At 47.5% G+C, this 12252-nt stretch overlaps 1 protein-coding gene across 5 annotated transcripts; it reads left to right on the top strand.

The window, feature by feature from the left end:
- The first annotated feature begins 219 nt into the window (after positions 1-219).
- Positions 220-10651, top strand: TMEM128 (transmembrane protein 128). Of its 5 annotated transcripts, none has more exons than XM_040625364.1 (5): positions 220-375; positions 1848-1989; positions 5750-5908; positions 8556-8664; positions 10025-10651. In XM_040625364.1, the coding sequence occupies exons 1-4, from the start codon at positions 279-281 to the stop codon at positions 8653-8655; spliced, it is 498 nt and encodes a 165-aa protein (XP_040481298.1). In that variant the 5' UTR covers positions 220-278; the 3' UTR covers positions 8656-8664; positions 10025-10651. The 5 variants fall into 5 exon arrangements, with proteins under 5 accessions (XP_040481298.1, XP_040481300.1, XP_040481302.1 ...); XM_040625365.1 differs by having other exon boundaries at positions 244-375; positions 1851-1989; XM_040625366.1 differs by lacking the exon at positions 8556-8664.
- Positions 10652-12252: the final 1601 nt, after the last annotated feature.

The raw sequence follows: 12252 nt of genomic DNA, 5'->3' as shown, positions 1-12252 counted from the left end.
GCGGCATTGGTAAACTTGGTGCCTCTGGGCTTCCGTAGGTCCGAATCCACTTGGGATATCTTCGGCGGGGGCAGGATCAGTGTTTTGAAATTCAAATCATGTTTGCAGGGTCGAACTCGGAGGTTGCGAAGCCAACCCCAGCCTAGATGCTCGCCAACTAAAACCGCGAAGACCACATAATCCCCACCCCTCACAGTAGCAGACACCTCTGTCGGGGATGCGATGGCGGAAGTTCCTGTGGTTGCGTCACTTCCGTCGCGTTTCTGGGCAGTGCCAAGATGGATGCTCCGGGGGCCCGGGAGCAGCTCCGGCGGCGATACCTGTTCCCGCCGGACACCGAGGCCCCGCTGGACAGCGAGGGCTACGCCGGGCCGGGTGAGGCGCTCCCCCGGGCGCGCCCCGAGCCGCGCCGAGGTGGCCGGAGTCGAGGTGCCCGGAAACGGTCGGCTCCGCGGGCCTCCCGCAGCCCTGCCCTGACAGGAGGGATCGGGTTTCGTTTTTCAAGGCTTGCCGAGTAGTTTTGCAAGTCGGGTATTTAGCTTCATAAGATTCCTAGTGATCGAGTAGCCCCGCGCATCTTCATCCCAGCTGCGCTTCAGGATTCCCAGGAAAGCTGGTTTAACACCTGTTTGGTAATATCCATTAAAATAAAAATATCATCCGATTGTATTTCTAAGAATCTACCAAAAAATCATACTCATACCAAACCTTAGCATTGCTTGTAATAGCGAACGACTGAAAACATCTAATTGCCCATCAACAGAGAGCTGGTTAAATACATTTGGTTGTATTCATACTTGACACAGCAGGCAGACTTTTTTCTTTTTAACCAGTGCGAATAATTTTCAAAGGGAGGCGCAGGACAAAGGATGGTATGCCACCATTTGGGTACAAACCTGGTAACGTGTCCTATGTGTTCACCTGTAAATGCATAGACTATGGAAGAATTCATAGAAGTTGATATTGGTAATTGCTTGGTTGAAAACCTAGCGTTAAGGATAGGAGAAGGAGATTTTATTTTAGATCTTTCTGCCCGTATGTTGTAAATCATGTGCATTTATTACCCTTTTAAAAATAAACAGAAAACATCGTGCTCAGGCATGTGTATTTATAAATTTTGAGGCTATCTCCTGGAATTTGTATTATGAATACGCCTCCTGGGGCTTCTGATAGTTTGCTAAAGGTTGGGGACCTCAGATGTGTTCCAGTGGTTCTCATAAGAACTGAGAGAGAGGGCATGACAGTCATCTGGGGAACTTGTTAGAGATAACTCATCAGACCCAACCCCAGCCACCTTTCCTTTCAGATTGGGTCTCAAATGGAAGAAACTTGATTTGTCCATCACCTTCTAGACAGTACTGTGCCAAGACTAGACCTCCCGTGTGCTCTTGCCACTTTTGAGCTGCCTCAAAAGGTTGTGTTCATTTGCAATAATTAAAATACGTAGTTAAAAGTAGTATTTTGGGGGAAATTACAAGTCCATTTTGTGCTGTCTGCATTGTTCTTAATTAACAAGACTGCTTTCCTAGGCAATATATGAAACATAATACTAAAATTTTACACCACCAGATGGTGTCATTCTTTCCAAAAGATGATAATTGTAAATTTGATTTTAAAATTCATCTATAGGTAAAAAGTTGCCTATATTGAACATGTTTTATGGCAGTTGCCTATTAATTATTTCTGCATATATAAACTTATTTGGGTGGTTGTACAGAAGAAATTGGTACTCTGATTGGAGAGTTTTTGGAAAGCTCCAGGAAATTATTTTACCGGCTTAAAATAGGTGTTCTGTTTCCTCATAAATTTATGGTAACTTGATAAGTTAAATTCTCCCTTATTTGCAGAAGCCTCTACAGCTGTTGAAAAAAAGGAGAAACCTCTTCCAAGACTTAATATCCATTCTGGATTCTGGATTCTGGCATCTATTGTTGTGACCTACTACGTTGATTTCTTTAAAACCATTAAAGAAAACTTTCACACTAGTAGGTGAGAAAACTTTATTGCTTCATAAGCTAAGCACCGTCCTCTTATTTTTCATGTTCTGTTTTGTCAGTTGAATTTTGCTTTAAAGCTCTTACTCCTGCCAGGCACGTGTTGGAGGTACTAGTGATACAAAGGTGAATAAGAGAGTGTGTGCTTCGGACATGTACAGCAGAACGGTTGAGCCTGGAAAGTACTTCAGTGTGCCTTTCAGCACAGGTGTGTTGTAGGATGGCAAAGGTAGTGAATTTAAGAACCTAATCCATTTGTAGAAGACGGAAGAAGAAAGATTCTGCCTGGCTGTCTTTCTGAAGATAAAGCTCAGAAGCACTGGGAGGAGAGGGTGAGGACTGTGGTGGGCGAGAGCAGAGTCTCCGAGCTTGTTGGCAGATAGTGGTTACAGCTAACAAGGTAACTGCGGAAAGTGACTGAGTTAGAGTTTGTGTCACTCGAGGGAGGAGTTGGGAGCTGATGTCGAATCGTCAGTCATTCAGGAGGATTGGGATTTCTTTGGTATAATCTCAGGAGCTGTCATGGGGGACAAGGTTGTAAATCAGACCTGAGTCCTCACTGAACATGGGAGAGTGTTTTGGAGCCCCCCCCCCCTTAGCCGAACAAAGAGGGGGAGCTGTTGATGAGCGTTGGAGCTGGCATCGGGAGGGGGTGGTTTGCATAGGATGCGAGCACAGTTCTTGACAAGGAGCAGCGGGGCTAGAAGGGTGTGGGTAGGACTGTTTGATCCCATGTTATCTTCTCTTCAGTGGTCTTCAGGAAGAGCGGTGACTGCTGGAGGGAGAGCCAGGAGACGCATGCAGTCAGGAGAAAGGAGGCATGTGGGACTTTATTTAAACTGTTGGAGGGAAGAAGCTTGTTCTCTCCTCATTCCCATGAGCTGGTACTTTCCTTAAACACTCCCATCTTCCTGCCCTTTGCCCTTCTTGCTCCTTCCCTGGCTGAGTTTGAGTTGAAGAACCAGACATGGGTCTCTCAGCACCCTCTTTCTTAGGAGCCAGCTGCCCGTGGGAAGCACATGGGCATCTGCTTTTCTCTGCCATGATTTCTGGGGGCAGCCCCGACATGCGAGGGTCTCTAGGTTTTCACAGCTTGGAGCCTGACAGGTGTGTCTGGTCACCAGAGCCATCTTCCCGTAGCTCTGTCAGTAAAAAAAAAAGCGGACAGTCGACCTCATCAGCCTGACTTGTTTGTGTCTCTCAGCTGGTTTAGAACCTGGCCAAGGGATAGTGGTTACTTTGCACACTAGCAATGGCCGCTGTCTCTGTTATTCACATATGTCATGAGAGCCGAGATGTGTTCAGCTGTGGTGACGGTGATGAATAAGGCACATTTCTAGCCCCTCACCAGTCCCTTCTGGGCCAGGCCAGATAAACCCGTCATGTGGTGTGTGCTGTGTGAGTTTATGCACAGGATTTACGTCTTTGTCTCCTTACATTAAGTATTCTCACTAGTTTAGGAATCTGGTGAGGTAAGGGATAATTGGTTACACGTAAAAGGTGCTGGGGGCACCGGCAGGAGTAAGTCGAATGCCCAGGAGCACACGCGGTCATGTGGCAGAGCCAGGACTTGGAATCCGGAGCCAGGCCTTGGAGCAGGAGAAGGAAGTAGAAGTTGCAGTCCTGGCCTCAAAAAAGTGTCCCCTTAGAGCAAAAAGACCTGAACGGATACTCAAAGGCTGAGGGTTTTGAGTAGCGCTGGATTCTTGCCGAGGGCCTCAGTAAGCAGTGGGGAGTTGGAGCAGCCGTGGGATGAGAGCAGTACCCAAGAGAGAGTGCGCGCCGCGATCTGCTTTCTTGCAGATGGTTATTCCTCTGATAGCAGAGGTCATTGCTTATTTCTTGCCCAGCTTTTAGCCCAAGTTCAGAAGTTTGAGGCATTAGGGTTCTTTAAATCTATGCAAGGTTAGGGGCGCCTGGATGGCTCAGTCGGTTGAGTCTGACTCTTTCGGCTCAGGTCATGGTCTCAGGGTTGTTAAGATCGAGTCCTGCGTCGGGCTGTGTGCTGAGCATGGAGCCTGCTTAAGATTCTCTTTGCTCCCCCTTCCCACACACCACTGCCCCAGCTTGCATATGCTTTCTCTCTCTTTAAAAAAAAAATTAAATCTATGCAAGATTTAATTAATTAAATCTATGTAAGATTGTGTGTTCAAAGATGGGAGAGACAGGTCGACATTAAAGTGAAACATCACGATGCTTTGGAAACCCAGTTTTTAGGAAACTGCCGGTCGTGTGTAGGAACTGAGGAGCTGATTAAAACTACAATGAAAATTACCATTCCAGATGCCTGGGCTCTTCTTCAGACCCACCAAGCTGGAACCTGGGAGACTGGGGCGAGTTAGCTTCCTCTGGGAATGGTGCAGGGACTCTTGCTCAGCCAGGGCTGAGGGCCGCTGACTAGCAGTGTCATTTCAGTTCAGGCAGGTTCCATCCTCTGCCATATCGGGACCCCGTGGCCGTGCTAGGATTCCGTATGAAGTTAAAAGTGGACGAACAGGAGGATCCTGACCAAGCAAGGAGGTCACAGATTAACAGTGTTCCTCAGCCTTCGTTAGCATCTCCTAAGGAGCCTCTACAAGCCGTGTTGTTCCCGATCGCCCCTTACGTACTCCATGAATCTCTGCATGAAGCAGAAAGAGTAAGATTACTTCCTCACTTGAGGGGCAACGTCGCCCCTGTTGAGAATGCACACTCTAGCCGAAAAGAGGTCTTTGAAGACCTCTTTAAGAGGAACATAGAAATATTTTTCTTCACGGGTAACCTCAGTGGAATAGTGATGATTGCCGCTGGGCGTTAACTGTGTGGGAAGCACTTTTCTGAGCGACTGTGTGATTCTCACAGCTATTCCAAGAGTCCTGGTAACGTTTCCAAAGCTCCGTGAGGTTAAGTACTTTGCCCAGAGCCACCAAGCGAGTCCTGCTGCAGCTGAGATCCAAACCCAGACCAGCTGATGGGAAAGGCTGTGCTCTCCCGCTTCTCATCATTAATCCCAGAACCCAGCGTCATAAAATGCCTTAGAGGAGTCTGGAACCTTGCCACGGTTGGAAGTACACTCACTGCCTGTGTGACTTGACTGTTCCAGGCACCCCCTCTCTCGTCCCCACGGAGAAGTGAAAGATAATGGGGACATTAGGAGACGGGAAAAGGGCTTCGTTCCCCAAATCTGGCCTCCTCCCCTGACCAGCAGAGGTTGAGGAGGCTGCCCTCACACGCAGAGTTGCTCTTGGGTAGAATGAGAAGTGAGAAAAAGCCACTGCCCCTCAGAGGGTTGGAGCTCTTCTCCAAATGGGTGTGTCTCCCCGAGAAACCTGTTGGGAGAGGCAGTTTGAAGAAACCGTCTTCCAAATTGATGGTCAATATTCCCAGAAGCCCTCCTTGACTTGCAGGAGTTCACAGTCCCTGTTTCTTACTCTCACACTCAAATCCGCAGAAAGAGACAGAAAACTCCTGTCCCTCCCGCATCGTGAAAGCAGATGCGTCGCCGTGAGCTCCCTTGTGCTTTGCGTGGTGAGCAGCACACGCGTGTTTAAATCTGCACTTTCTTCCTGCTGCGCGTGCTGGCCGCCTCCTGTCTCACCCCGCCTCCCGGTAGATAGACGCCTGCTGAAAGCTGGGACTCAGGAGCTGGGCTCCCTCCGGGCCCCTTGCCCAGCTGCTACTCTCCGTCCAATCTGTTAGACTGTCCCTGAAAAGGTTTAAGACACGTGCTGCCTTGCTAAGTGCTGTCAACCCCGCTGTCACTTTTGTCTCTGCAGCTGGTTTGCCGTGGGCGGTGCCCTGCTGCTCGTCAGCCTGTCGATTGCGTGTTACTGCATCCTCTACCTGGAGTGGTGCCGTGGGATTGAGGATTACGACGTCAGGTATCCCACCCTGATACCCATTACGACTGCTACTTTTATTGCGGCCGGGATTTGGTAAGTTGACTTTGAAGTGACTCACAAGAATAAAACGGTGTCTGATCGGTGGTCATGTATGTGGTACAAAACTTAAAGGAAAGGAGTAACGGGAAAATGGCCTCCTGTCATTGCTGGTCTAGGAGTCCCTTTCCAGTAGGATCTTTCTTTACGTATTTAGCGATTTAATACACAAATGGTGACGTGCCGCATATAGTCTGCATTTTGCTTTTTCAGTCATTTTCACTGTGAAATCTAATACACACAGAAAGTGGAAAAACCTAAATTTTACAGTTGAACAAGTTAAGAGATGCGTTGGCGAAAGCCCACTCAGGTCAAGAGGGAGAACGAGCCAGTCCCGGAATCCCTTTCTGTCCCCCCGCTTCCTCCCCAGGTGCCGTCCTTCCTGCCCAGGGACAGACACTGCCCTGATCTGTGTGGGACTTGATTTCTTTTGCATCTCTTGGATACTCTATTTTTGTTTTGTCTGTTTTTGAACTTTATAGAAATGGATTCATATATTGTGTATTCTTTTACCTTTGGCTGTTTACACACAATATTACGTGTGCTGTTTATTACTCTCACGCTCAAAACTTCAGAAACAAATGGAAAGCTGCCGTCTTTCCTGTATCGGGAAAGAAACCATGTCTCCATGAGCGCAGTTGTGGTTTGGACGGGGCTTTGTGGGGTGTGTGCAAAGCCGCACTTTGGCTCCTGCCGTGTGTCTCAGTCTCGGCCCGTCTCAGCCCATGTCATGTTGGCTCTGCATCGTGTATCACGGCTGCTCGCTGCGGGGTGGCACTCTGGCCTGTCGCAGAATCCCCCTTTATCGACTCTACTGTCGATGGCATTTGGACTGTTTCCAGCTTGGTGTTACTAAGGGTGCTGTTAACATTGTGGAACAGGACTCTCGTGCGCACGTGCACACGTGTGTTGGGTGTGCGTCTGCTCACACGTGTACGTACACGTCTCTAGAGGCGAAGCTGCTGCCTTACAGGTTGTACATACCCCAGTTTCAGTAAATACGCCACCGCTTTTCCAAAGTGACCGTTCATTTTTTTTTAATGGAGCTGTATAGTTGCTAATTCTTCCATCTGGGTCCGTACAGATGTGCCTTATTGTTTTGAATTGTTACATAGTTACCATTACAGAGACATAACCAGGATTTCTTTAACCCGCTCTCTTGTTGGATTTAGAGTTGTTCTTACTGTTTTGCTGCTATAAAAACACCATAGTGTCCTCCTTTTTCATAGTTATTCGATGAAAAACATTGATTTTTTTTAATGTGTATAAAAGTATACTTGCTTACGAAAGAAAAATCTATTACAGAAAAACACAAAGGAAATAAATCACCATGATCCTGCCAGGCAGAGAGAAAAACTACTCTTCATATGTTGTGTATATTCCTGTAGCTTTTTTCCTCTTTCTGTGTTAATTGAATTTTGATTTTGGAAAAACCATATACTTTCGTGCACGTTCAGTTTAAATGCATGTTTTTTATGATGAATTTTCTGTAGTTGAAGTTTAAGGGCATTGACACGTATTACCTTGTGATGTGGACATGACTAACCCTCCAGTGGCGTGGGTGGACAGGTGTGCTCTTTTATATTAGAAGAGTAAGATCCCCCCGGAAATGTTAGTTTTTAGAACAGTGGGATTATGGCTGTTTAAAGTTCTGTTTGTCAAACTCTTACACATTAAAATCTTAATTTAACTGACTATAGTTTTCACTAATTAACTTTTGCTTCTACAAATTCAGTCCATAAAAATCATTTGCACTTAGAAGCTGTCTCATTCTTGCCTTGGTGACAGGAGAATAGTGTTTTTCTCAATAGGAAATTTTTTTAACGTTTTTTTTTTTTTTAAGATTTTATTTATTAGAGAGAGAGAGGTAACAAGAGAGAGCACAAGTGGTGGGGGCGGGGAGAGGGAGAAGCAGGCTCCCCACTGAGCAGGGAGCCAGGCATGGGGCTCAATCCCTGGACCGAAGGCAGACACTTCACCAACAGAGCCGCCCGGGTGCCCCTCAGTAGGAAATTTAATAGCAACTTATAAGTGATTACTTTTTTCATTCTGTTTCTTTCTTTTTCTTTTTTTTTTTTTAAAGATTTTACTTATTTATTTGACAGAGAGAGACAGCCAGCGAGAGAGGGAACACAGGCAGGGGGAGTGGGAGAGGAAGAAGCAGGCTCCCAGCGGAGGAGCCTGATGTGGGGCTCGATCCCAGAATGCTGGGATCACGCCCTGAGCCGAAGGCAGACGCTTAACGACTGAGCCACCCAGGCGCCCCTCATTCTGTTTCTAATAAAAAATTGAAACTGTTTTGACCATGATCGTTTGATGGCGTGTGGATCGGAAAAGCAGGCTGTAGCCTTTGTCGTTTCTGCTCCATCGCAAGACACTGACTTTTAGACCCTCGGGTTCCTCTTGGGCAGCTCTGCGGGAGGACCGTCAGCGGTTCCAGTTCCAGGCTTTTGGGAGAGTTTGTGACATTTCCAGTATGGGCTCAGTCACATCTCCGAGAAACAGGACCTGCATAGAAAATTGCTGGCTAAGTGAGCTTTCCCCAACTGAGGAAGGAGTGGGTTCCCTCCATCTAGATCCCACCTCGGGACGTGTGCGTAGACTGCAGCCGGAGCGGCTAACCATGTGCGTTGGTCCTTTTCAGCTTCAACGTTGCTCTGTGGCACGTGTGGTCCGTCCTCACCCCGCTCGTGTTGTTTACCCAGTTTATGGGCGTTGTGATGCTTATCTCACTCCTTGGATGATTTCTAAAGGTAGGAGCTCTGGACTGGGATTTCTGCTATTGAACTCGTTGGAACAGTGTCTTTTACGACGGTTTTCGGGTGGCAGCCCAGCACTAGCAGACTGCTTAGCACCTGTTCATTCACTGAGCTCTGAGATAAAAGGGACTGAGACCCCTTCCCTTTTGCATACTGTCGTTCTGCACGACTGCTGCTTAGATAAGGCCCCGCCCCTCAGAGATGTCACCAAGACAGTATTCACACCTGCCAGTGTAGAGAGGTTCACACAGTAGAGCGTTTTCTCCTGAGGCCGGCTTCGCCAGCTGATACACACGTGACGGCGGGCTAGATTGCTCTGACAGGACGGCAACGTAGGAAGGACGGGCGCTCTAATCCACTCTGACTGTTCTGGCGGCTTCCTAACGGATGGCACGTCAGCCTTTTCCTCCCATGTTCCTTATAGAATTTCTTCCTCCCCACCGACAACTGCCCCCCTGGGCCCGCTGCGTTACATGGTGGGGTCTGTTTGTCGAGTATCAGACGCCCCGTTTATCACACAAACATGTCCTCAGAGCACTCCCTCTACGTGCTGAGGGACACGGTGAAAAAGACCAAGGCAGCCTGTCCCTTCACGTTGCTTACTTCAGGGCCTGGAGGAGATGTACTTGGTGCCTCAGTTTACAGGTGTGAAAAAAGGCCCAGAGAAGTAAAAGTCAGTATACACTAAGTAAATGATTGGGGTGCTAAAGAAAACTGGTTTCTGCTAACAGCACGTGCTTCCTTTGGAATTTTATTTTCTCTTTTTAAAGATTTTATTTATTTGAGAGAGAGAGAGAGCGCACTAGTGGGAGGAGCAGCAGGCAGAGGGAGAAGCAGGCTTCCCGCTGAGCGTGGAGCCTGGTGCGGGGCTCAGTCCCAGGACCCCAGGATCATGACCTGGGCCGAAGGCAGGCCCGCCACCGGCTGACCCACCCAGGCGCCCTCCCTTTGGCGTTTTAAAGGAGAGTCACTATATCCACGTAAAGGAAAAACAGACGTGTCATCACGGCCAGGCTGCAAGTCGGCGCTGGCATGGCCGTGACCATGCTGGGGACTGGGGTGCAGTGTCCCCTCCACACGCTGTGCTGTGTCTGAGGCCACCTGGCCTCTGTCCCGCTTGAGGTGTGTCTCCACGAGACATCACCTCACGGGGCCACGTGTCCCGCCTCTCCCCTTCCCCCTGATGTCCTTATGTTTTTGGCTGTTCAGTTTTGACTTCCTGCTGCCGTGGATTTGTATCTGGTAACAGAGGGCCAGAGATGTGGGCATGGGGGTAAACTGTGCTGCTAACGACAGATCCAGCAGCTGAAGATAGAATGTCTCCCGTAGGCTATCAGTGCTCGTTTCCTTTCAGGTTTTAGAGCGTATCCCTGTGATCACTTCCACCTCCAGCCGGCGGGAAGCACCGCAGATGTAATGGAAATGCTACAGTGTGCTTTTGCGTCTAGAGAGTGAGTGGTTTCCTGGGAAAAATTATAACTTTGCAGTCTGGTTGGAATCAGAATAAATTTGAGCTCATTTGCCTATTCTTAATAATTACTGGATTGTTCAAATTCAAAATAGAAATATTCTGTTCAAAGTAGAAGTAATTAGTTTGCAGTGTTAGTCTGTTTGAATCATTGAAGAAAGTATGGGTGTAAATATTTAAGCAGTGTTTCATCATAGGTACATGATGTCCTCCCAAAATTGCAGATGAACTGTTCACTCTTTGGTTGTGTACGATCACTGGGTGTATATGAAGGAATGATCGTGTCCTGTGCCTTTAACCCAGCTTCAGCAATTACTATATATCTCATTTTTATAATAGTCCTGTTAGGTGAGAGGACCAATTAAAAGCATTTTATGTGTTCCTGTAGCTTTAGATTTTATCATGTGTAAATTACTGGGTTTCTAGCATTTGTTTAACATAAGCACTTTTAATCATTTTTAAGTATGTATAATTTTTTCCTTAATGTTTAAATAAAATATTTTTATAACTTTATTGTGGGTTTTCTTACTACAGATTTGGAAAGTTTGTTTTTAGCTATTAGCACTTGGAGTTAACTAAAGGAATAGGGCTTCTTAGAGTCTACTCTGCTCTTCGAAGACCTCAGGAAGACCCTGTTCACACTTTCAGATGCAAATATGTTCACATTAAACCCAAACATCGGAGGCGTCACCCCACCCCCTCGAACGGGACTTCTGCTGATGGGAGGACTCAGTCACCACCTGTGTCTGGCCTGGGTCCCACCCCGTACCTACCAGTACCGGACCTTGAGTAGTAATCTTTCTCCAGCTGCGAAGTGGGAACAATATCTGTTTTGTAGCGTGTGGATAATAGGAATAATGTTTACAAAACACCTGTTACAGTGCCTGGTACACAGTAGGTTTCTGGTACACAGTAGGCATGCACTCCATTCATGGTAATGGAAAGAACGAAAGACCAAGTAGATCCAGGATCAGGAATGGGAAAACGGCGGGCATGATCAGTGAGCAGAATCGAGCCCAGTCTGGGTACACACACCTGAGAGTTTCATTACAAGTCAGGAGCAAGGTCAAACAGAGGTCAGAGTCAGGGAACCACGTCAGTCAGTGATGTGGGGGATCCAGTGCAGGGTTGCGGGTGCAAACCCTGGAAGTTACGATGAGAGTGGGTAAGGGGCAGGCGGGGCTAGGTAGGGGGAGAGGGGTAGGGGGCTACCTGATCACGCTCACCACAAATCCCAAAAATGCCGGGGTGTAAGGAAACCAGAGATAAGCGAATGTAACCAGAGCACCTCGTTTGTCTTAAATATCAGAGGTGAGATATTCAAAGGAGAAGTAATCATGGTGCTCTCGGTGGTGACGTCGAGAAGACTGAAGTTCCCTGGTTGGTCTTCTATAAAATACCGACCATAAAATCCCTCAGGGCCAACCCATTTGGGACCCCTCTCACTCGAGAGAGCTTTTTCTTTCCTTTCTGTTCCCACCTTCACTTCATATACTTTCGCTTCACCCTTTTGTGTCCATGAGATTCATTCTTTGACTCCGTGAGACAAGAACCCTGTAACAAGAGCGTTGGTTCCGACCAACTGGGGGCGGGAGGGGGGCGCAAAGGACAGCACCCTGGTGACAGCACCCCAAAGTTCTGTGTCCAGAGAGAGTCTGCAAGAAAACACCTGTCCTTCTCCCTCGCCCCCCCATCCTCCATCTCTTATCGCAGAGTGTAGTTCTAGTTGGATAGAAATCTGAGGCTGGGATTTTCTGTTTGTAGTTCGTCGAAACCCAGTTAGCAAAATGCTGATGTGGCCACCTCAGATGGTAAGATGACCCTGTTAGTTGCAAAGAGACACTTTAATGCATTTTTAAAAACTGGATCATGCCTGGTCCCTGTTTCTGTTCAACAGCTGCCATGTATGTTATTTATGGGTCTTTCCCTGTTATTATAACTACTAAATAAACAAAAATGGTATCAGGCTATCCTGTCAGTGCTTCTAAACAAGCCTGTGGGAGGAGCACCACTCTTCAGAGTAAAGAGTAAGTGAACACTTGCTAATCTCTACCATGAGGGCCAGGGATATGGTAGAAACACGCGTGTGCTCTTAAAAATGTCCCTGACCCTTT

Source organism: Ursus maritimus, unplaced genomic scaffold (assembly GCF_017311325.1).
Source record: "Ursus maritimus isolate PB19 unplaced genomic scaffold, ASM1731132v1 scaffold_8, whole genome shotgun sequence".
NCBI lineage: Eukaryota > Metazoa > Chordata > Mammalia > Carnivora > Ursidae > Ursus > Ursus maritimus.
This window is presented reverse-complemented; position numbering and strand designations above follow the sequence as displayed.